The sequence below is a fragment of the Tachyglossus aculeatus genome, chromosome 2 (genome assembly GCF_015852505.1).
Source record: "Tachyglossus aculeatus isolate mTacAcu1 chromosome 2, mTacAcu1.pri, whole genome shotgun sequence".
Taxonomy (NCBI): Eukaryota; Metazoa; Chordata; class Mammalia; order Monotremata; family Tachyglossidae; genus Tachyglossus; species Tachyglossus aculeatus.
Window position 1 is genome coordinate 44,141,805 of NC_052067.1, and position 26,330 is coordinate 44,168,134.

General features: G+C 43.8%; 1 protein-coding gene across 1 annotated transcript in view; it reads left to right on the forward strand.

Moving 5' to 3' along the window:
* The window catches only part of WDR27 (WD repeat domain 27), a 269,128-nt gene that overhangs the window by 138,312 nt on the left and 104,486 nt on the right, over positions 1 to 26,330 (forward strand). The window contains exons 23-24 of the mRNA XM_038770610.1: positions 1,949 to 2,051; positions 20,983 to 21,081. Coding sequence (XP_038626538.1) covers positions 1,949 to 2,051; positions 20,983 to 21,081 — 202 coding nt within the window. The remainder of the gene's footprint in view (positions 1 to 1,948; positions 2,052 to 20,982; positions 21,082 to 26,330) is intronic.

Sequence of the window (26,330 nt, forward strand, 5' to 3'; positions counted from 1 at the left end):
TGAGGCAGAAGCCAGATTGGAGGGGAACTGGGAGAGAATTGCAGGAGAGTAAATGGAGTCAGCGAGGGTAAACAACTCTTTCAAGAAATTTGGAGAGAAATGGTAGGAGGGAGATGGGGTGATAACTGGAGGGGTCTGTGGGGTCAAGGAAGGGGTTTTTTTAGGAAAAAGAATATATAAGTATGTTTGAAAGCAGCGGGGAAGAAGACACTGGGAAGTGAACAGTTGAAGATGGCAGTCAAGGAGGGAAGAAGGAAGCTGTGTTTAAAGAAGTTACGAAGGGCTGGGGTAGATTTAGGAGGTGAGAGATCTCATCTTGAATTACTGCAGGGAATTTAGGGAGAGCCATATAGGGTGGAGGAAGACAGAGGGATTGGAGAGGAGCAAGGGAGATTTTAGGGAGGTCTTGCCTGATGGTTTCAATTTTGTTGAGGAAGCATGTGGCCAGGTCACTAGGGGAAAGAGATGAAGGGGGTAGGGGACGGGAGGTTTAAGGATGAAGTTAAACATATGGGACAGTTGGTCGGGATAGTGGGAATGGGAGTGAGTTGGGAAGGAAATAACGTATTGTCAGGCAGTGGAGGAGACCAAATTGAAGCAGCTAAAAATAATAATAACACTAATAATGGCATTTATGAAGCGCTTACTATGTGCAAAGCACTGTTCTAAGCGCTGGGGAGGTTGCAAGGTGATCAGGTTGTACCACGGGGGGCTCACAGTCTTAATCCCCATTTTATAGATGAGGTAACTGGCAATCGGCAGACTCAAAACTTGAACCCAGGACCTCTGACTCCAAAGCCCGTGCTCTTTCCACTGAGCCACGCTGCTTCTCAATAAAAATGGATTTAAGGTGGACAAGATTGGAGAGATGTCTGTATTTCTGCCAACAGGGCTCTGCAGCTCGGGCACAGGAGTTGAGGAAGTGTATACTGTGGAGGAGTTCCAGGGTTGAGGGTTAGTGGTACTTGGACCAGTGGAGGAACGGGGGAGAAAGAGAGTTCAGTTGAGTGTAGAGGGTGGTGTTAACTTGTCAATTTGTGCATTAGGAGATCATTTGGTTATTGATGGAGACCAAATCGTGTAGCATGGCTCTAGAATAGTGGAGGGGGTCAAAAGAAGGGAGGTCCCTGTGGAGGAAAAGGACAGATTTATTGGGTGTGGGTGTATGGGAAAGAGAGCAGGTGAGGAGGTTGTGGTTTGTTGGAGGAATTCACAATTGGTGAGGGTAGAGATTGTACATTTACCAGAGATTATAAAATCAAGTGTATGTCCAAATTGGTAATGTGGAGCAGGTGGTCATTGGAATAAAGGAGTGAGAGGAGGTGGATAGTGGAAGGATCGTCGGGAACGTCTACATTCATTCATTCATTCATTCATTCATTCAATCGTATTTATTGAGCGCTTACTGTGTGCAAAGTGTCCATCGTAGGGTTGTGTCCAGTTTCAATCAATCAATCATATTTATTGAGCGCTTACTGTGTGCAGAACACTGTACTAAGCGCTTGGGAAGTGCAAGTTGGCAGCATATAGAGACAGTCCCTACCCAACAGTGGGCTCACAGTTTAAAAGGGGGAGACAGAGAACAAAACCAAACATACTAACAAAGTAAAATAAATAGAATCGATATGTACAAGTAAAATAAATAAATAAATAAATAGAGTAATAAATATGTACAAATATATATACAGGTGCTGTAGGGAAGGGAAGGAGATAAGATGGGGGGGATAGAGAGGGGGACAAGGGGGAGAGGAAGGAAGGGGCTCAGTCTGGGGCTCAGTTTCGATCAATTCCAGGGTATCCTGGGCAGAATTATATCAGATGATTCTGTCTAGAATTGAACTGAAGTGGGTTACTGTCATTTGAACCCAACTCTGCTTACTTAATCCTTTTTATAATGATCTTCGTTGAAAATAAATGTTTGGGCATTTTTTTTTTTTGTCCCACGAAGGTGTGAGCGCCATTTTGAAGGACATCTAAACCGTTGCCACCCATGTGGGATTGCACTGAGTCCCTGTGGACGATTCATTGCCTGTGGATCTGAGGACAGATGTGTACGTAAGCAAATGAAATGCCATTATGCACGTCAAACTCTTAAAACTCTGGTTACTTTACATTACAGTGTTGATTGTTTAAGAGCAGAACTTGATAAAAGGCTCAGTATCCACCTGAAAAGGATTAGGCTAATTGAGCAGCAGCATTGCCTAATGGGAGTCAGAAGGACATGGGTTCTAATCCTGGCTCTGACACTTGTCTGCTGTGTGACCTTGGGCAAGTCACTTAACCTCTCTGTGCCTCATTTTCCTTATCTGTAAAATGGGGATTTAAGACCGTGAGCTCCATGTGGGACAGGACTATATCCAACCTGATGAGCTGGTATCTACCCCAGCACTTAGTGCCTGGCACATGGTAAGTGCTTAACAAATGACATTACTATTATTATTATTAATATGACAATACTATGTCATTGTTGAATGAATGGAAGGATTTAGTTTGGGGGATAAAGGATTACAATATGTGTATTGTTTCTTAAGACCTTTATAAATATTTAGGATCGAAAAGGCATCATTATTATCAGTAATGCAGGCCTGGATATATTGGCATTTATTAAGCGCTGTCTATGTGCAAAGCACTGTTCTAAGCACTGGGGAGGTTACAAGGTGATCAGGTTGTCCCACAGGGGGCTCACAGTTTTAATCCCCATTTTACAGATGAAGGAACTGAGGCCCAGAGAAGTGAAGTGACTTGCCCAGAGCCACACAGCCGACAATTGGCAGAGCCGGGATTTGAACCTACGACCTCTGACTCCAAAGCCTGGGCTCTCTCCACTGAGCCACGCTGCTTCAATGGATTGTTTTCACATGATGACCTTTTTCCTCAAGTATTCCGAGACTATTAGTAATATATCCTCACAAAGGCATCCGGAGGCTTACGTAGGCCTCAATACTCTCTTTGTGGCCAGTGGTTGTGTGTGGCAGTCAGTTGCCATGCATTCCAGAAGAACTCTGTAAGGACCAAGATACTTCATTTCCTGGTTAGAGTTGAACACCATTACTGTACTCCCAAGACAATTTGGTCCACTGATAATAGAGCCCTCTGATAAATAGACCTACGGCGATTACAGCCTGGATCAGTGGAAGCTGAGGCTGAGCTATTCTCAGCAGAATCCATGACATCCCATATATCACAACCGCTTAAACGGAGGGTACCGTCTGCAGATTTGTATAAGAACAATTTACAGCTCAACCACTTATAGAAAATGCTTCCAATATGTGTTAAATGAGGCTTTTCAGTTTCTCCTTTCAACGTCAGTTGGTGCAGAATATTACGTTTGCTTTAAGTTGCTGCCCGTCTATTTATTTATTTATTTAATTTATTTGTACATATCTATTCTATTTATTTTATTTTGTTACTATGTTTGGTCTCTGTCTCCCCCTTTTAGACTGTGAGCCCACTGTTGGGTGGGGACTGTCTCTATATGTTGCCAATTTGTACTTCCCAAGTGCTTAGTACAGTGCTCTGCACATAGTAAGCGCTCAATAAATACGATTGATGATGATGATGATGATGTTATTTCATTAGCACTTATTTTGGTTTCCAAATGTAATTTACAGTTTGAAGGTGTGTTAATGCACTGTCATTTGTGTGTGTGTGTATGTATGTGTGCGTGCGCAATAGATTCACCAGTCATTAGTTTACCAAATCTGCCCATAATGAAGAGATAAAAATGCCAAAGTCTAATCATCATCAATCGTATTTATTGAGCGCTTACTGTGTGCAGAGCACTGTACTAAGCGCTTGGGAAGTATGAGTTGGCAACATATAGAGACAGTCCCTACCCAACAGTGGGCTCACAGTCTAATAAATTGGGCAGGGGAACAACTCAGGTGAAAAGACTCTATTCTGGAGAGGTGAGGGGACAGGAATCTTCCACCATAAATTCTGGGTAAACTCACTATATTGTTGTTGTTGCTCTGGTTAATTTATTAAAAACAAGTGAAGCAGAATGTCCTAGTGGATAGTGCACAAGCGTGGGAGTCAGAAGGACCTGGGTTCTAATCCTAGCTCCTCCACTTGTGTGCTGTGTGACCTTGGGCAAGTCACCTTAACTTCCCTATGCCTCAATTACCTCATCTGTGAGCCCACTGTTGGGTAGGGACTGTCTCTATATGTTGCCAACTTGTACTTCCCAAGCACTTAGTACAGTGCTCTGCATACAGTAAGCGCTCAATAAATATGATTGATTGATTGATCTGTAAAATGGGATTAAGACCATGAGCCCCATGTGAGACACGGACTGTGTCCAACCTGACTATCTTGTATCTACCTCAGCACTTATAACAGTACCTGGCATGTAGTAAGCACTTAACAAATACCATAAAAAAACCTCCCCCCAAAAAGGATGGGGGAACTTTAACCCATGACCCTGTGACTAGGGCCATCTTCAGATATTAGGCCAACCTGAGGCACTTAAAAAATAGCCACCCCTTTTTTCCTAAGGTCAAATATTCCCTAATGCAAATGAGGCTGCTGTTTTACGCTGGGCAAACAGTGTAAGAGAATGGTGTCATATAGGACATTTTGCTGAAATCATCTGAATCCACCCAAACCTAATGTAATCATTACTAACAACTTGAACCTTACAATTAGCAGATCTCAAAATTGCTATTCTTCCAAAATTCTGAATAGGAAATCTTGGAGCTCCAAAACTGCCCCTGCTGATGGTGCATTCTGAGATGACTGATTTTCTTGCTTTGAGGCTGGCCTAGCCTACAGCATTTCATAGGTCACCAAAGCCTCCCTATGTGGCATTTGATATTTACCTTTGCCACTTTTGAGATTTGATGCTCTAGGGTATTCTTAGGGTCTTTATGCTCTTGGCTATTTACAGTTGACATAGGGATTTTCTTAGGGACCTATGCCAGTGTGCCCCAAGATTGTCATGTCACCATCATCATCATCATCAATAGTATATAGTGAATGTTTACTGTATGCAGAGCACTGTACTAAGTGCTTGGGATACTACAATACAGTAGGTTTGGTAGACTCGTTCCCTGTCCGCAACGAACTTACTCCTGACTCTGAGAGTTTGAATCCCCTAAATGGTTTGGGAAACATTCAGGCTTTCACTTCTCTGTGTCTCAGTTCCCTCATCTGTAAAATGGAGATTTAAGACTGTGAACCCGAAGTGGGACAGGGACTGTGTCCAAAACGATTAGCTTGTATCACCCCAGCGCTTAGAACATGCTTGACATATAGTAAGCCTTTAACACACACCATTATTATTATCATTATCATTATTAATCACTCCTAGACCCTAAGGGCTGATTGCTGCGGCTCAGTGGAATGCAAAGCATCCACTCCCCACAGCTATAGATATCTTTCCCAGTTCATGAGCTATGCCAACACAGAATACATAAGCACATTCTTTTTGGTTATAAACAGGTAACCAATATTTACTGATTTAAGGATTTAAATGCACAGTTCTTGTCTTCGGGCAGGGAATGTGTCGGTTATATTGCTGTATTGCTCTCCCAAGCGCTTAGTATGGTGCTCTGCACATAGTAAGCCCTCAATAAATACAAATGACTGACTGATTGACTTCAATCAAATCAGGCTATCAGCATATCCCCGATCTAGAATTCATTTCTATCCCAGAGATTGTCACTCCCCTGAAGCCAATGGTAACATTTCCCTTAGGAGCGCTTATGTGGCCACCCCATCCATTGCTGTTCCCTGGTCTTTCCCCTTTTGGAACTCTTTTTTTCCAAGCAAAACAATGTTCCAAATCCCCTCCCTGTAGACCATACAATGGGGGCCTTGCTACCCAGGTACTTTCACTCTGGACCTTAAGATGAATGAGAGAAGCAGCGTGGCTCAGTGGACAGAGCACAGGCTTGGGAGTCAGAGGTCATGGGTTCTAATCCAGGCTCTGCCACTTGTCAGTTGTGTGACTTTAGGCAAGTCACTTGACTTCTCTGTGCCTGTTACCTCATCTGGAAAATGGGGATGAAGACTGAGCTCCACGTGGGACAACCTGATCATCTTGTATCCCCCCAGCACTTAGAACAGTGCGTTGCACATAGTAAGTGCTTAACAAATACCATCGTTATTATTATTACTATGAATTCTGTCCTTCTTTGTGGTCCTTGGGATTTCTCCCTCAGCTAGACTCCTCCTCCTCCTCACCCACATCGTCTCAGAAGCAGCGTGACCTAGTAGAAGCAATATGGCCTAACGGATAGAGCAGGGGCCTGGGACTCCGAAGGTCATTGGTCTAATCCCAGCTCTGCCGCTTGTGCGCCGTGTGACCCTAGGCAAGTCACTTCAGTTCTCTGTGCCTCAGTTCCATCATCTGTCAAATGGGGATTAAGACTGTGAGCCCTGTGTGGGACAGGGATTGTGTCCAACCCGATTACCTTGTATCCATCCCAGGGCTTTAAACGGTGCCTGGCACGTAGTAAGCGCTTAACTAATACCGTTGTTATTATTATTATTTTACTCTCCCGGTAATTGGCTATGTCCCAGCTGACATCACTGGGTGAGTGATCGATACCCTGTGCAAATGAGCTTTCCCTAAGGGTGAGTGGTTTTTCTGTTCTAGAAATTTATGGGTCCAACCGCCTTTATCGGTGGTTGGGGCCAGCCTTTATTGGCCCTATTATAAGCCCAAATTAATTATGTTTATAAATACACTCCTCTGCTGCTGCTAACCTCCTCACTGTGCCTCATTCTCGCCTCTCTCACCATCGACCCCCGGCCCATGTCCTTCCCCTGGCCTGGAATCTCCCCCTTTTAGACTGTGAGCCCACTGTTGGGTAGGGACTGTCTCTATATGTTGCCAACTTGGACTTCCCAAGCGCTTAGTACAGTGCTCTGCACACAGTAAGTGCTCAATAAATATGATTGATTGATTGAATGCCCTCCCTCCACACATCCGCCAAGCTAGCATACTTCCCTCCCTTCAAAGCCCTACTGAAAGCTCACCTCCTCCGGGAGGCCTTCCCGACTGAGCCCCCCTTTTCCTCTGCTCCTCCTCCCCTCCCCATCGCCCCGACTCCCTCCCTCTGCTCTACCACCTCCCCACCCCACCGCACTTGGGTATATTTGTACATGTTTATTATTCTATTTATTTTATTAAGGATGTGTATAATCTATAATTCTATTTATCTGTTTTGATGCGATCGCTGCCTGTTTACTTGTTTTGTTGTCTGTCTCCCCCTTCTAGACTGTGAGCCCATTGTTGGGTAGGGATTGGCTCTGTCAGTTGCCAAATTGTACTTTCCAAGCGCTTAGTACAGTGCTCTGCACACAGTAAGCGCTCAATAAATACGATTGAATGAATGAATGAGAGCTGTCTCCCTGTCCCACCAAACCCTCCACCCCTCCACCCATCGGGACACGTATTGTCCCCACCTCCTCTTGCTGGGAGGGTGAGGAGAAACGACTGCGTGCCATCTTAGCTTGCAGGTCATCGGGATAATAATAATAATAATAATTATGATGGCATTTATTAAGCGGATGACTGGGATGCTGCGATTATCAGCTCTCTGAGCCCCAAGGAGCCCAAACCTCTGCTCCTCTAGCATGGCGCTCCCTTCCTCTTGTTGCATACAGCATTGCCCTTACATTTTGTATCGTTTTTGTGTTTTTATGATTTCATTCTACCTTATGCGCCAATCCCTCACCCCCTCTTCCCTCCTGGCAGCATGGCTCAATGGAAAGAGCATGGGCTTGGGACTCAGAGGATGTGGGTTCTAATCCCGGCTTTGCCACTTGTCTGCTGTGTGACCTTGGGCAAGCCACTTAACCTCTCTGCGCCTCAGTTACCGCATCTGTAAAATGGGGATTAAGACTGGGAACCCCACATGGGGCAACCTGATTACCTTGTATCTACCCCAGTGCTTAGAACAGTATTACTATTAGATTATGAGCCCCATGAGGGTCAGGGACTGTGTTTAATTTTCACCTGTGTATTTTTTTTTAGTGCTTAGTACAGTGCTCTGAACACAGTAGGCACTTCATAAATACCATTACTAGCACTACTAAAACAACAACTACTATTGTTGTTTCCTCCTGCACCCACTATTTGTCAGTCATTTCCGTCTCTATCCACCCAATCAATGAATCATATTTATTGAGCACTTACTATGTGCAAGAGCACTGTACTAGGCACTTGGGAGAGTACAATTCAACAGAATTAGCAGGCATGTTCCCTGCCCATAAAGAGCTTACGGTCATGAGGGGGAGACAAACATTTGTGTGAATAAATAATTTGAATAAATAAGTAATTTATTGTAAATTAACGGAGGGTTGGTGTTCATCATTTTTACTTCTGCTGTTCTCTCCCAAAGAGCCAGTACGTGATGATGATTAATAATAATAATAATAATGTTGATATTTGTTAAGCGCTTACTTTGTGCCAAGCACTTTTCTAAGCGCTAGGGTAGATACAAGGTGATCAGGTTGTCCCACGTGGGGCTCTCAGTCTTAATCCCCATTTTACAGATTAGGAGTAGGAAAAGTCAGATAAAGAAGAACTTTGAATCTAGTGGTCCAGAGCTCAAGTTGGAGACAACTGGAGATTTTTCAGTGGGTCTGATTTATACTCCTTTTGACTTGCCCTAGCCCTGAACACAATGTTTGAATTAAATACATGGAGGATATTTTTTTTTTTTTTGCCGGGGGATGGGAAATAAAATAATGCACGTAGCGTTTCATAAAGATGACTGTGATGTTGCAGTGGGATTGACTGGAGAGGAGAGAGACTGGATTTAGGGGAGCTCAGTAAGGAGACTGAGTCAGGAGATGCAGTTGAAGCAGGACATGCTGAATAGGAGAGGAAAGCAATGGGTGGATCTGTGAAATATTGTTTAAGGTCAAAGTGCAGGAAGGAACTGGTGACATTTTGGATGAGAAAGATTGTAGAGCACAGTCATAAGCACTTTAAAACAGTAACGAGAAGCAGCATGGCTTAGTGGAAAGAGTGCGGGCTTGGGAGTCAGAGGACGTGGGTTCTAGTCCCGGCTCCGCCATTTGTCTGCTGTGTGACCTTGGGTAAGCCACTTAGTTCTCTGTGCCTCAGTTCCCTCATCTGTAAAATGGGGATGAAGACTGTGAACCCCACGTGGGACAACGTGATTGCCTTGTATCTATCCCAGAGCTTACCATCATCATCATCATTATTATTATTAATGGCCTTGACCACAGTGTGCCAAGACTTGTAAGAGCTTCTACTCAGGAAGCTCTAGCCAGATGCACTGATTTATGTTCTGTACGTTTCCAAAGGCAGGGTGATTTTTAAAGCTTTCACTACGGCTAATGATAACCTGAAACTTTTTCCCTGCATCTAAGTGGCAATTTACCTGCTGAAATGTTGCGACATTTTGGCTAAATGTGACTCATTATGGTATTCATTTGGTACTTTTATAAATGCCGATTGGGGCAGATAAGAAGATACCTTTATGCAATTTTGTTAGAATTTCCCACAGTTAACTACTGATATAGGAGGAAGCGTTGAATGGAGAGCCATACAAATGCATGGTCGAAATGATACGTGGCTCTGGAGTGCTGAGAATCTAGTGCTTGATAATTTCCCAAACCGCAGCAAGAAACAAACATGTTAATTCACTGAGAGCAATGTGCTGGCTCAGTTTCTTCCAGTTTATATCAAGCTTACATTTATTTTTCCTGAAACCGTTGTTGGGGATCCAATTCTTCATTAGAACCATATTATTTGTAATTTAAGGGCAGCAGATATATCTCTCCAGCGGCGGGGGCCCTGGCAATCAGGATTCCCCTGTGAGCATTTTGGTGGTGGATAAGGTTGGATTACTTTCTCGCTGCTGGCTGGTAGTGACTTTTGGGATGCCAAGGTAGGTATTCGCGGTTAGGAACATACAGTAATAAGATTTTCTCTCTTCCAATCAATCAATCAATAGTATTTGCTGAGGGCTTATTGTGTATTGGTTGTCCCCTTTAGATTTTAAGCTTCCTGTGAGCAGGGAACAAGTTGACTCTCTTATGCTTTGCTTAGTACAGTGCTCAGCATACAGTATGCACTCAATAAATACCACTGATTGATTGATTAACTGATTGGGAGAGTACACTAGTTTTAGTAGACATGCTCCCTGCCCTCAAGGATTTTGTAGTCTAGCGAGGGACAGAGAGAGATAGTAAAATAATTCAGTTGGAGAGAGAAGGAAAAAGTGAATAGGTATATGAGCTATACTGAGGTAATAGGATATGAAAGATATGTATTGAAATATTACTGTTTTTGTAAGTATAGAAGTAGCTAGTTGCCGCAGAAGTGTTGAAGTGGCAGTTCGGGGGAAATAACCTGGTGAGAACAGAAATTATTCAGGGTGGACCTCCTGGGGGAGATGTGATTTCAAAAAGGCTTTGAAAATGGGAAGCGTTGTGAATATGATGGAATATGATGGGGTGTGGGGAGATGGCAGGAACAAGAAGCCAAAAGGAGGAGAGGCAAGAGTGAGAGGCAAAATGAATGTTAGCTTGAGAAGAATAAAAATTGAGAGCTCAGGTTTAGTAGGCGAAGAAAAGAGGATGGAGAGAGCCAGTGCTTAGATGTTGAGATGAGGGGGTAATCACTGAAGGCTTTTAAGGGTAGGGAGGCATGTGCAGGATGATGTTTCAGAAAAATGAGCCAGGTAGCAGAGTGATATGTACCCTGGAGAGGGGAGAGTTTAGAGGTAGGGAAACTGACGAGGAGGTTGATGCAGCAGGCGAACCAGGATATGACCAGTATCTGGACCAGTTTGGTCGATGTTTGGATGGAGAGGAAGGGTTAGATCTTGAAAATGTTGTAGTGGGGAATACTGACATGATTTCAGGACAGAATATGGAGGTTGAAAGAGATGGGAGGAATCAAGGACAATGCCAAGCTTAGGGGCTTCGTGGATGAGAAGGAACATGGGATTGTCAACTGTGATGGGAAAGTTAAATGGTTTGGGACATAAAAGCTTTCTATCTCCCCCTCCCACTTCCAGCACATGCACAAAGACTTTCTAACTCTTCTACTCAGGAAATTCTGCTCCCTCATAGAGTTCATCCTCACTTTTACTCAGCTATCATCCCTCTTCCTCAATCACCTTTTAATTATCTTATCCCTCCCTTTCAACCTTCTTAGAGTGAAGCAGGCCAGAAGAGAGGCAGAGAAACTCTTCGCAGCTACAGAAGGGTGAGAGGGGTTCTCAGTGGAAAGGGCACGGGCTTTGGAGTCAGAGGTCACGGGTTCAAATGCCGCTCAAATGCCAGTTGTCAGCTGTGTGACTTTGGGCAGGTCACTTAACTTCTCTGGGTCTCAGTTACCTCGTCTGTAAAAATGGGGATTAAGACTGTGAGCCCCCTGTAACCTCCCCAGCGCTTAGAACAGTGCTTTGTACATAGTAAGCACTTAATAAATGCCATCATTATTATAACTCGGTCCGGGTCATTCATCAGAACGAAATGCCTGGGTTAGGCTTAGCAGTAGCAGAGAAGGAGGGGGCGGGCCGTAGCAATGGCAGATGGAGGGCCTCTAGACTGTGAGCTCACTGTGGGCAGGGAATGTGTCTGTTGTCATATCGTACCCTCACCGTACCTCGCTCTCGCCTGTCCCGCCATCGACCCCCGGCCCCCGTCCTCCCCCGGGCCTGGAATGCCCTCCCTCTGCCCATCTGCCAAGCTAGCTCTCTTCCTCCCTTCAAGGCCCTGCTGAGAGCTCACCTCCTCCAGGAGGCCTTCCCAGACTGAGCCCCTTCCTTCCTCTCCCCCTCATCCCCCTCTCCATCCCCCCCATCTTACCTCCTTCCCTTCCCCACAGCACCTGTATATATGTATATGTGTTTGTACATATTTATTACTCTATTTATTTATTTTATTTGTACATATCTATTCTGTTTATTTTATTTTGTTAGTATGTTTGGTTTTGTTCTCTGTCTCCCCCTTTTAGACTGTGAGCCCACTGTTGGGTAGGGACTGTCTCTATATGTTGCCAATTTGTACTTCCCAAGCGCTTAGTACAGTGCTCTGCACATAGTAAGCGCTCAATAAATATGATTGATGATGATGATGATGATATTGTACTCTCCCAAGCGCCTAGTACAGTGCTTTGCACATAGTAAGCACTCAGTAAATAGGATTGAATGAAAGATGGATAAAGGATACTGGCAATCTGAATCATCTTCATGGGTGGACAGAAAGGCTGACTATGAAACCAGGGACACAATGATTAGAATAGGACTTCTGATGATGGAAAAAATAAGCTGTAAGTATTGGCTTGGGGTTTGGGGAGAGCCCAAACTGACTGTAAACTCGTTGTGGGCAGGGAATGTGTCTGTTTATTGTTATATGGTACTCTCCCGAGTGCGTGGCACAGTGGAAAGAGCACGGGCTTTGGAGTCAGAGGTCATGGGTTCAAATCCAGGCCCCGCCAGCTGTCAGCTGTGTGACTTTGGGCAAGTCACTTAACTTCTCTGTGCCTGTTACCTCATCTGTAAAATGGGGATTAAAGCTGTGAGCCCCCAGTGGGACAGCCTGATCACCTTGTAACCTCCCCAGCGCTTAGAACAGTGCTTTGCACATAGTAAGTGCTTAACAAATACTATCATTATTATTAGTACAGTGTTTTGCATACAGTAAGCGCTTAATAAATACGAGCGAATGAATGAACAGTAATAATAATAATAATAATGATAGTATTTGCTAAGCACTTACTATGTGCCAAGCACTGTTTTAAGTGCTGGGGTGGGGGGATACAAGGAAATCAGGTTGTCCCATGTGAGGCTCACAGTCTTAATCCCTATTTTACAGATGAGGGAACTGTGGCACAGAGAAGTTAAGCAGTGTGGCTCAGTGGAAAGAGCCCGGGCTTTGGAGTCAGAGGTCATGGGTTCAAATCCCGGCTCTGCCAATTGTCAGCTTTGTGACTTTGGGCAAGTCACCTAACTTCTCTGAGCCTCAGTTACCTCATCTGTAAAATGGGGATTAAGACTGTGAGCCCCACGTGGGACAACCTGATCACCTTGTATCCCCCCAGTGCTTAGAACAGTGCTTTGCACATAGTAAGCGCTTAACAAATATCATCATCATTATTATTATTAGGTGACTTTCCCAAAGTCACACAGCTGACAAGTGGCGGAGCAGGGATTAGAACCCATGACCTCTGACTCCCAAGCCCTTGGGCTTCCCTTGAATGAATGAATGAATGAATGAATGAATGAATAAGACATCTCTGTGGCACAGAAATGATGCAGTGAGAGGAGACATTCAGACTTCAGTTAAAGGGGATAGTGTGCGACCTCAAAGGCTTGTGAGCCAGAACAGGCCTGGCTAGGCCAAATGCAGGGCAACCATGCCAGTGTAACCCTGATAGTAAGGAACTTCTACAGGTAGCTTCAGGGCCAGATCAATGGGTATATGCCTGAATGTTACCCAGACTAGTCCCATCCTGATGCCAAGGCTATCCCTCGAAACAAAGTCTCGGGTACCCATGGTGATGTACCTTGAGAATGTCTTTTGGCTTAATCTCACTGTCAGAGAAACAGAATCCTGAATTTCTCAGAAACCTCAGTCCTCTCATACCTGGTCATTGAGGGGAGATCCCTACTGAAAGCTCACCTCCTCCAGGTGGCCTTCCCAGCCTGAGCCATCCTTTTCCTCTGCTCCTCCTCCCCTCCCCATCTCCCCGACTCCCTCCCTCTGCCCTAACCCCGCCCCACAGAACTTGTGTATATATGTATATATTTATTCTATTTATTTTATTAATGATGTGTATATCTATAATTTTACTTATTTATATTAATGCTATTGATGCCTATCTACTTGCTTTTTTTGTTGTTGTTGTCTGTCTTCCCCTTCTAGACTGTGAGCCCATTGTTGAGTAGGGATTGCCTCTATTTTTTGCCAAATTGTACTTTCCAAGCACTTTAGAATGGAGCTCTGCACACAGTAAGCACTCAGTAAATATGATTGAATAAGTGAGTGAATATTAAAGGACTGCCTCTAGACCTTTCCTGGGGCTTAATGACACACTTGCTACACACTTGGACCCTCCTTTAATTCTGGCGGGAGGGAAGAGGGCAAGAAAAGATCTCACTGTACCCTCCTCCTCCTCTGAAAAATGAGAGCCAGGAACCATAGTTAGATGGCTATGTACTGACTTGCTGGAGAGGGCAAAGGTCACGCATTCTCAATTCACAGGCTTACCCGCTCGACTTTTAGGCTGTATCAACACGTCTTCTTTTACTTATGAATTCCTGTGATATGAAACCATTGCTCCCAGTGCTCTATTAAAGGTAAACTTTGGCATTTAACAGTGGGAAAGATGGATGAGAAAGCTATATATTTAATAAAATAAATACATACTGTGTACATACTGTGTGCCAAGTGCTGTGCTCACAGTCTCAATCCCCATTTTATAGATGAGGCAACAGGCACAGTGAAGTGACTTGCCCAAGGTCAAGGGGCTCACAGTCTTAATCCCCAGTTTACAGATGAGGGAACTGAGGCCCAGAGAAGTGAAGTGACTTGCCCAAAGTCACACAGCTGACAAGTGGCAGAGCTGGGATTTGAACCGATGACCTCTGACTCCAAAGTTATCCAAAGGAATATTGTTATTCCAAAGGTATCCTAAGAATATCACTGCCATCAAATCCCTAATCTCATCCCATTTTTTGTTTTGTTCTGTTTGTTTTGTTCTCTGTCTCCCCCTTCTAGACTGTGAGCCCGCTGTTGGGTAGGGACCGTCTGTATATGTTGCCAACTTGTACTTCCCAAGCGCTTAGTACAGTGCTCTGCACACAGTAAGCGCTCAATAAATACGATTGATGATGATGATAGTAAATATGTACAAAAAATAGAGCAATAAATATATACAAGTGCTGTGGGGAGGGGAAGGAGGTAGTGTGGGGGGGCAATGGGGAGGGGAGGAGAAAGAGAGGAAAAAGGGGAGCTTCAGTCTGGGAAGGCCTCTTGGAGGAGGTGAGCTCTCAGTAGGACTTTGAAGAGAGGAAGAGAGCTAGTTTGGCGGTTGTGTGGAGGGAGGGCATTCCAGGCCAGAGAAAGGACGTGGGCCGGGGGTCGACCGTGGGACAGGCGAGAACGAGAACGAGGCACAGTGAGGAGGTGAGCAGCGGCAGAGGAGCGGAGTGTGTGGGCTGGACTGGAGAAGGAGAGAAAGGAGGTGAGGTAGGAGGGGGCGAGGGGATAAAGAGCCTTGAAGCCGAGAGTGAGGAGTTTTTGTTTGATTCAGAGGTCGACAGGCAACCACTAGAGATTTTGGAGGAGGGGAGTGACATGCCCAGAGCATTTCTGTACAGAGATAATCTGGGCAGCAGAGTGAAGTATAGACTGAAGCGGGGAGAGACAGGAGGATGGGAGATCAGAGAGGAGGCTGATGCAGTCATCCCGTCAGTATAGGATGAGAGACTGAACCAGCAAGGTAGCGGTTTGGATGGAGAGGAAAGGGCGGATCTTGGCTATGTTGTGGAGGTGAGACCGGCAGGTTTGGGGGATGGATTGGATGTGTGGGGTGAATGACAGCAAAGTCGAGGAGGACACCAAGGTTGCGGGCTTGAACACTGCAGGAAAGTGGCAGAGCGGGAATTAGAACTCGGGTCCTTTGATTCTCAGGACTGTGCTCTTTCCACTAGGCAACGCTGCTTCTCAGATCATCCTGATTTACCAAGCAATTGCCAGAGCCCCGGATTGTTGAAGGTGTCGAAGTCTTTTGAGTGATGTGTGAAAGCAGTGAAGGGTTCTTGGTGTTGTGCCCTGCACTTTTCCTGTATTTTCCCGATGCAAACTGGTATCTGTTAGGCTATGTTTTCCTTGGAAGCCGCTTTGCACGTCAGCTAGCACATACTTTCCGCTGTTCTTCATTGATCTTTCTGGAAGAATTCTGGCTGGAATCCTATTAGCAATGAGGAGAAGGGAGATTCCCCAGGAGTTTTCGCAGTCAGCTCTCTCCTCCTTCTTTTGAAGATGGTAATTATGTGGTATCTTTGAAGTATTCTGTGGCATTTTCTCAGCGTTCTGTATGTTAAAGAAAAGATTATGCAACTATTTGAGGATTAAGTCTCCTCTGTGCTCCCTCTATTTTACCATTTTTCGAAGGTGAAAAATTACTTCCTCAAAAGTCTGCAGCTTCCTCCAAAGGCCGTGGTCTTAGTTTCTCAGTTGTCAAATGTTCTATTCTTTGTGGGGACTGCTCCTCAGTGGTGGAAAGTATATTCAGGGGGTCATTGAACTGCTCTTTCTATCTGTGTGAGATAATCACTTTGTGTAGTGCTTTGTACAGAGTAAGCGCTCAGTAAGTACGATTGAATGAATGAATGAATGTGCTTCTATTTGATTTCCTCAGTTTTGCAGTGGTTGTATATATGGGGACCAGAAGCTTTTTAATGGTGAATGAAAGTCCTTATTTTGGTGGCAAGCAGCAGGCATGCTTTTAGGTTGATATTTTTATTTAATGGCATTTGTTAAGCGCTTACTATATGCCACACACTGATATGTATGTCTCCTTATAGTGGGCCTTCTACACAGCAGTGTGGCCCTTTGGAAAGAGCGTGGGCCTGGACTAGAAGGATTATAGCATGGCCTCGTGTCTAGAGCCCGGGACTGGGAGTCAGAAGGTCATGGGTTCTAATCCCGGCCCTGCCACTTGTCTCCTTTGTGACCTTGGGCAAGTCACTTCACTTCTTTGTGCCTCAGTTACCTCATCTGTAAAATGGAGATTGAGACTGTGGGCCCCATGTGGGGCAGGAACTGTGGCCAACCCAATCTGATTGTATCCACCCCAGTGCTTAGTACAGTGTCTGGCACATAGTTAAGTGCTTAACAAGTACCATTATTATTATTATTATTATTATTATCTAAATTCTAACCTGGCTCCACCACTTGTGTGATCCTGGGCAAGTCACAACTCTGTACCTCCATGTTCTCATCTGTAAAATGGTTTTTCCTCCACCTTACATTGTGGACAGGGACAATGACCAACCTGATTATCTCGTATCCACTCCAGCACCTGTCACATAATGAGTTCTTAACAAATATGACTATCATCATTCTTATTATCATCATTATTATTATCATCATTATAAGCTGCAAGTTGTTGATGCATTTCTTGCTTTGTGGGAAATCGTTTTTTGATCTCTCAGTGGTTTTCAGCAAACAAGTCTTTGTGGTTTCTCATTTCCATCTTGAGAAGGATGCATGTTTTCATCTTATAGAAGCATCTATTCACTGTTCACCTTGCCACATGCAGTGATATAGCCGGGTTTCCTTGTTCCATACAGCAGTTGTGATACTACAAAGCATCTTGTCATCTTCAGTTTTCTCCAGGAGCTTAACAGCACTCCTGAAGGGTCGGGATCATGTCTATTGCACTCTCCCAGACATTCAGTACAGTTCTCTGCGCACTGTCAGTGATCAGTAAATACAATTGATTCATTGATCATGTGAGCCCGTTGTTGGGTAGGGACCGTCTCTATATGTTGCCAACTTGTACTTCCCAAGCGCTTAGTACAGTGCTCTGCACACAGTAAGCGCTCAATAAATACGATTGAATGAATGGATACTGCTTTTGTGATACATTTGTTGTATCAGTAACTCAAGTTTGGAGTACAGGTGACAAAGGCCAGGCGTGGCTGCAGTGGTCCATAGATTTTGCAAGCTATATTTACGGAAAAATGCTATAATCTCTAACAGGAGTCGGGCCAGATCTGGCTATCAGCAGCTGGGACGCTCTTTAAGCACTTGATATTCACCCCTTCAGCCCCACCACATTTATGTACATACCCGTAGTTCATTTATCTATATTAATGTCTGTCTCCCCCTTTAGACTGTAAGCTCTTTTGATTCCCAGAAGAAATGGTTATGTCCACGTAGATGGTGCAGGGATGGAAAAAAAAAAAGGGTAATTGGTTTCATTCCACTTGATGCACTTCCGTATCTATCGATAATGTATTTACGTTAATGTTTGCCTCCCCTTCCCTGCTCCTTGTGGGCAGGGACTGTGCCTACCAACTCTGTGGTATTGTCCTTTCCCAGTGCTCTGCACACAGTAAATGCTCAATAAATACCGTTGAAAGATGATTGACTCCTCACCATGAGGACGATGCCATTACCTTCTTCCTCTCACTTTTCTCGGAGTTGGGTGGGATTCGGTGTGTCAGCTCTCCACCTTGGCCTCTGCCAGTAGATGTGCGTTCAGGGGACAGTGGAGAGTCCTCCACCCCCAAGGTTGACGGGGCAAGATGGAGTGGCTCTTGCCCTCCCCCGGTCCTACCTAGCATTCATGAAAGGAGCCAGGTACTTTGTTCACAGAAGCAGTAGCACACCTGGCAAGGAAGCAGGGATCACGTGCACTGGTGAGGTACACTGTAGTACTGGACAAGAAAACCCCCCAGGCTAAACACCACCCGACCCATATGAGTATTCAAGGAAAAGATCCACCCCTTCCCCAAACCTCTCTCCCTGCCACAAACCGAATCGGTATTTCCAGTTCTCTTTCTGCCACATAACATCAGTGGAATTTCCTTGTTTTCCATAAAAGGCCGGGGACAAGGAAAACATTGAAAATCAACCCAAGCTAAATTTCCTAAATATTACTAGGTTTTTGTTAAAGTATGTAACTGAATTCATTCTAAGGGGGCTGCCGGAAACCTCCTTTCTGGCCTCGTAGACTCCGCACTAAGTGTCCAGCTTGTTGAGTTTACCAAAAGAGGCTTTATCCGTCAGACACTGTGATGACACCCCTAACTCCTTTTCTAGGCTGGGTGACAACCACACAATTTCAACAGCGCCACAAGACTCCACACTCTAGTCTCTGGGCAGCCGGCTTGCAGTACGAACTACAGTGGCATACATCATCACGTTCCTTAAAACCCTATTTCCCTTGTCATCAAACAGAAGATTTTACCATTGAGTTCAAGGCTCTCCATTTTATTTATTGGGTCTTCATCCGCTACTCCCCAGCTTGCATTCTTCGTTGCTCCCAAACCAGACTGGCAGTCAGGAGACCTGGATTCTAATCCTGGCTCTGCTGCTTTCTAACTTCTCCAGGTCTCAGTTTCCTATCTGTCCAGCTCTTTAGTAATAATAATAATAATAATGTTGGTATTTGTTAAGTGCATATTATGTGCAAAGCACTGTTCTAAGCTCTGGGGAGGTTACAAGGTGATCAGGTTGTCCCACAGGGGGCTCACAGTCTTAATCCCCATTTTACAGATGAGGGAACTGAGGCCCAGAGAAGTGAAGTGACTTGCCCAAAGTCACACAGCTGACAGTTGGCGAAGCTGGGATTTGAACCCATGACCTCTGACTCCAAAGCCCGTGCTCTTTCCATTGAGCCATGCTGCTTCTCTACTCTGCACACGATTAAGGTCTCAATAAATATGATTGATTGAATGACTTAATTATCATTATTGTCTAGCCCAAAAATCTGACACAGTGCAGATAAAATATGAAATATGAAAGCATTTTTTTAATGTTAAATTTTCTGGAATGGAAGATTCAGTTAAAGTACTTCAGAAATCCCAGTCAGTGAGGCAACTGTATTTATTGAGCTCTTTCTCTGTGCAGAGCAGTGTACTGAGCACTTGGGAGAGTACAATATAAAAACATAACAGACACATTTCCTGCTCATGATGAGTTTACCGTCTAGTGGGGGAGACAGACATTAATATAAATAAATACAATTACAGATATTTACATAAGTGCTGCGGGGCTGGGAAGGGGGATGAATAAAGGAAGCAAGTCAGGGTGATGCAGAAAGGAGTGGGAGAAAAGGAAAGCAGTGCTTAGAAAGGGATGTGCCTTCAATAAGGCTTTGAAGCAGGGGAGAGTAATTGTCTGTCAGATATGAAGAGAGAGGGTGTTTCAGGCCAGAGGCAGGGCGTGGGCGAGAGTTCAACTGTGAGATAGATGAGATCGAGGTACAATGAGTAGGTAAGCATTAGTGCAGTGAAGAGTGTAGACTGGGTTGTAGTGGGAGAGTAGTGAGATGAGGTAGGAGAGGACAAGGTGATTGAGTGTTTTAAAGCCAATGGTGAGGCATTTATGTTTGATGCGGAGGTGGATGGGCAATCACTGGAGGTTCTTGAGGAGTGGGGAACCATGACCTGAATGTTCTTATAGAAAAATGATCTGGGCAGCAGAGTGAAGTATGGGAAGAGACAGGAGGCAGGGAGGTCAGCAAGGAGGCTTATACAGTAATCAAAGCAGGAAAGAGTAAGTGCTTGGACTAATGTGGCAGCAGTCTGGGTGGAGAGGAAAGGGTGGATTTTGGCGATGTTGTGCACACTGAACTGACAGGATTTAGAAATGGATTGAATATGCGGGTTGAATGGGAGAGAGGGATCAAAGATAATGCTGAGGTTACGGGCTTGTGAGTCAGAAAGTATGGTGGTGCCATCTACAGTGTTGGGAAAGTACAGGGAAGGACAGAGAATGGGTGAGAAGATAAGGCATTCTACTTTAGACATGTCTCTAGCCTGAGCTGATGAAGTATCTTTCCCTGAAAGTCACCTGTGCTTAAACAGGAATGTCAGACTCAAATCTGAGGGTGGACTGCTTGTGCAGATATGCATTTTCACGTGGGTCGCGCTTTAAAAAGGTGCAAATAAATGCTACATTCTTTGTGAAATAACTAGCTTCCTACTCCCCAAGGTGCTCTTTTCCCTTATGTAACCCCAGGGTCACTGCAGAAGGGGAAAGGCAGAGCAGAAAGTGCCCCTCTCTCCTCGGGCTCTGGCCAGCTGCTGTTCCAATCCAGGACCTGCATGCAATCAGCCCCTTTCCCTCCCTCCCCTTATCCCCCTTTTCCTCCATTCCCCCCACTCCTCCTTCCCCCCGCCAACTCTGGAGCCCTGGAGACACAGAAATATCTGCAGCCAGTACCCTTAGTCATTTCTCAACTAGAAGTGATCCGTACTTGGCTACGAACTCTTTCTCTGACAAATGTTACTTCCTTTTGTCTTTCAGGCTTACTTGTATGAGATGCGCTCAAGTACCTTTTCCCATAAATTAGCAGGCCACACTGAAACCGTCATCCACGTGGCATTTAGCCCGTCAACTCCCCAGGTAGGCCGTTTTAACAATCTGTTGCCAATTTGAAATGTCTGCAGCCAACATTTTGATATCTCTGAGCCAAGATTTACATTTATTGGGACTTCACAGGATCTCAGGTGGAGGGCTGGATTAGGAGCAAGAGAGATTACAAAAAAAAATCTTAAACTAGAGTTATGGTGAAGGAGATCTATTCCATTTCCATTTTTCCCTAAAGCACAATTTTTCATTCGGATCCTTAAAGACACAGTAACTTAGTAGATAGATGGTAGATGTCAAAAATGTTTATCAGTGCCTGCTTAGTAATGATAATAGTTGTCATGATTATTTTTATGATATACCCCTATGCAACTTTGGTAACTAGGGCTGACAAAGAGAAGTGAAGGAAATGAGATTCCACAGTAGGGGATATGAGCTCATAACCACAGTAGTTTAAAAATAAGAATTTTGCAAATCGGGGAAATGTCATAAAAGCTTCTTATCACTTGTAGCGGAAGACACAGAAAAATTTAAATCTAAACAAATACTGTATATTACTGTAAGTACTAGGAGAAGGAAGTTGGAAACTTCAGGAAAGGGATAGAAACAATACGGAAAGCACAGTTTTCCATGTCTGTAAAAGCATGATAGGTTTCTTAAAACCTGTAAAACTATGATATGGCTGCTTCTGGAATTCTGGGTGGAATTTTGTGGCCACAGTGTCTTAGGGCAGAATAGAGTTGGAGAAGGGCCAGGAAAATGCAACCAAGTCGGTTAGGGCTCTGGATATGCAAAATGCATTGGAACAATCCTCAAAAACATTCCAGGAGACATTATATAGAGTAATCACTGTTTATGAAACCATTCATAGATTAACAGGGGGTAAGATATGACGGCAGTGGAGAGTAAAAATAGGATAAGAAAGCTATCACAAGTTTTCTAGTGAGAGGAAAGAACATCATAAATCTTTTCACTTGACAGGCAGATTCTTTGGCTGCAATATCACAGCAGATCGATTTGCATTCAGGCAATAGATCACACACATCCTCTGGTTTAAATCTTCGCACAATGAGAACATGCTGGAAAACCGGCCAGATCTCACAACTTTATTTCAGCTGAAGGGGAAGAGGCCAGGACCAGTTGAACTCCCCTGGGTTCTGGGGCTATTAGATTTTTGTGAGACCACTGAATATACAAGTTTTTTTTCCTGTTTTCCCATTTTCAAATTCCCGTTTCCTTTTTCCTATCTAATAACTGCAATTCTATCAACGAGAACTATTATCACTACTGAATTTACCTTTTAACCAACATATTGTACTAAGTGCTGAGTATAGTGATCTGCATGTGTTAAGCGCTCAAAAAAAGAAACATTGATGGATAAAGCCATGCTGTGGCTCTTTGGCAGTTTTAAAACATGTAAATTATAGCTTTCATTCAGAATAGTTGATTTCTTACCTTAGAAAAGGAGAACAGATCCACAAGAGGTAACAAGAAATGGATTGTGATCGGATTTTTTTACCTGGCAATTTTGAGTAGAAAATTGTTTTAATAAGATATACTGGTAAAATAGATTTGTTTTACCCCAAACTCTAGCTCATACGCTCTCTGTATAATAGATGCATATATATAGATATAGATACATCTATATCTATATATAGATATATAAAAGATGCATATATAATGTATGTATATATATATATATAATGTATGTGTATATATATATATATGTATATATATATATACATATATATATATATATATATATATATATATATATATATATACATCTAGAGAGAGACAGAGGGACAGAGATAGCTTTTTCATTCTTTAAGATTCTTTTGAGGGCTCTCCATGAAGGACTGTGAGTAATGGGGAAATTTGTAACTGGGTGCCGGCAAATTAGGAAAACCTCAAACAGACTTGCAGGGAAGTAAGAAGTTTTAGGAGGAGGGGAAATCACTCCTTCCTGGGAAAAGTTTTTGCTTCAAGAAAAGGTACTTTGAAATAGAATTTTAGATTATTCTTCTGTTGTTTATGGGTAATTTCTTTGCTAAATAAGCAGATGGCTTAGTGGAAAGAGCCCTGGCCTGGGAGTTAGCAGACCTGGGTTCTAATCCAGGCTCTGCTAATTTCTTGCTGCGTGATTTTGGGAAATCAATCAATCAATCAATTGTATTTATTGAGCGCTTACTTTGTGCAGAGCACTGTACTAAGCGCTTGGGAAGTACAAGTTGGCAACAAATCGAGACAGTCCCTACCCAACAGTGGGCTCACAGTCTAAAAGGGGGAAAGTCACTTAACCTCTCTGTGCCTCAGTTACCTCATCTGTAAAATGGGAATTCAATCTTACTCCTTCCCTCTGATTTAGACTCTGTGCCCCAAGTAGGACAGGGACTGTATCCAAGCAGATTATCTTGTATCTAGCCCAATACTTAAGAGTAGTGCTTGGTACATAGTACGTAGACACTTTACAAATACCACTTAAAACCCAAACAAAAACAGAGGCTATTTGAGTCCTGTGTGTATATTTTGCTGAAGCTGAACTGAATATTTATTTATTGATTTTACTTGTACATATCTATTCTATTTTATTTTGTTAGTATGTTTGGTTTTGTTCTCTGTCTCCCCCTTTTAGACTGTGAGCCCACTGTTGGGTAGGGACTGTCTCTATGTGTTGCCAATTTGTACTTCCCAAGCGCTTAGTACAGTGCTCTGCACATAGTAAGCGCTCAATAAATACGATTGATGATGATGATGACTTATTTGGTGACTTCCTGTTACCCAGTAAGTAATTAAAAAATGATTGGTGACCCTCCTCCCGGAAGCCCTCCCTGACTTAGCCTTCCTCTCTTCTCCCACTCCCTTCTGCGCTGCTCATACTTTCTCCTTCATTCATCCTCCCTCCCTTCCCCACAGTACTTATGTTATAATCTGTAATTTATTTATTTATTTATATATTTATCCATTTATATTAATGTCTTCCGCCCCCCCCCGCCCCCCGCCAGACTATGAGCTTGCTGTGGGCAGAGAATGTGTCTGATGTTATATTGTACTCTCCCAAGTGCTTAATACAGTGCTTTGCACACAGGAAGTGCTCAATATATGCGATTATTATTATTATTATCCATAACCTCTGGAATGCGATGAAACTAATGAAACCCACATCTATTGGAGACACAGGACTGTAAGGAAGAGAAGACGGTGAGGAAGCAGGGCTGACCAGGGATCCCAGGTGATTTCCATGACTCCAGGATGGCAGCGTGGCTCAGTGGAAAGAGCCCGGGCTTGGGAGTCAGAGGTCATGGGTTCGAATCCTGCCTCCACCACTTGTCAGCTGTGTGACCTTGGGCAAGCCACTTAACTTTTCTGTGCCTCAGTTACCTCATCTGTAAAATGGGGATGAAGACTGTGAACCCCACATGGGACAACCTGATCACCTTGTATTCCCCCCCAGCCCTTACAGCAGTGCTTTGTACATAGTAAGCACTTAACAAATGCCATTATTAAGCGCTTAGTACAATGCTCTGCACACAATAAGCGCTCAATAAATACGATCGAATGAATGGAAAACTGAAAGTCTTGGGATGGTGGTGACAATATTGTTTGGGAATTCTTTGTGTTTCACTTGTGTATGACCCTAGAAATCATATCTTACCTTAGAAAGGAAAGGAAGACTGAGGGTTTTAGGACTTGGAGACACCTCTCGGCATCCAAACTCTGGGAATCATTTGGACTAGAGAAAACCTGTGAAGGTTCCTGAACTACTAAAGTGCTTGAGCTATTTTCTTTCTGTTCTTTAGTTTTCTATTTGTTATTGCGCCATATTCTCACAAATGCTCTCCTGCATTGTTTAAACAATGAGAAGCAGCGTGGCTTAGTGTAAAGAGCTCAGGCTTCAGAGTCACAGGACATGGGTTCTAATTCTGGCTCTTCCCCCTGTCTGCTGTGTGACCTTGGGGAAGCCACTTAACTTTTCTGTGCCTCAGTTACCTCATCTGTAAAATGGGGATGAAGACTGTGAACCCCACATGGAACAACCTGATCACCGTGTATTCCCCCCCAGCGCTTAGAACAGTGCTTGGCACATAGTAAGCACTTAACAAATACCATCATTAAGCGCTTAGTACAATGCTCTGCACACAATAAGCGCTCAATAAATACGATCGAAGGAATGGAAAACTGAAAGTCTTGGGATGGTGGTGACAATATTGTTTGGGAATTCTTTCTGTTTCACTTGTGTACGACCCTAGAAATCATCTCTCACCCTAGAAAGGAAAGGAAGACTGAGGGTTTTGGGACTTGGAGACACCTCTAAGCATCCAAACTCTGGGAATCATTTGGACTAGAGAAAACCGGTGAAGGTTCCTGAACTACTAAAGTGCTTGAGCTATTTTCTTTCTGTTCTTTAGTTTTCTGTTTGTTATTGCGCCATATTCTCACAAATGCTCTCCTGCATTGTTTAAACAATAATAATAATAATAATAATTTTGGTATTTGTTAAGCGCTTACTATGTGCAAAGCACTGTTCTAAGCACTGGGGAGGATGCAAGGTGATTAGGTTGTCCCACGGGGGGCTCATAATCTTAATCTCCATTTTACAGATGAGGTAACTGAAGCACAGAGAAGTTAAGTGACTTGCCCAAAGTCACACAGCTGACAAGCGGCAGAGCTGGGATTTGAACCCATGACCTTTGACTCCCAAGCCCATGCGTTTTCCAAGCCCATGCTCTTAGTGTAAAGAGCTCAGGCTTCGGAGTCAGAGGACATGGGTTCTAATCCCGGCTCCGCCCCTTGTCTGCTGTGTGACCTTGGGCAAGCCACTTAACTTCTCTGCACCTCAGTTACCTCATCTGTAAAATGGAGAGTAGGACTGTGAGCCACACGTGGGACAACCTGATTACTATCTACCCCAGCACTTAGAACAGTGCTTGGCACATGGGAAGCATTTAACAAACACCATCATTATTATCATTATGGTAAATGATTCTTTACAAATTGGCTTCAAGTTGGTTTTTATTTTAAATATTTAATATTTTGAAATAAAGGATAGATGGAATAAATTTTGGGAACTTCTTCTAATCACCACCATTCTTTCAAATACTTCTCTTATCTGTCCTTTAATACGAGTCCTGAGAATTCTGAGCGTGAAATATAAATCTGTCTCATTCAGCGAAGCTATATTCCTGTGAGGCTTTGACTTCATAGACAGGAAGTTGTGGTTTGAGCTTAAGTCAGCTACTGCCAAGAAATATAAATATATTAATGCACCTGGAAAATAGATTTTT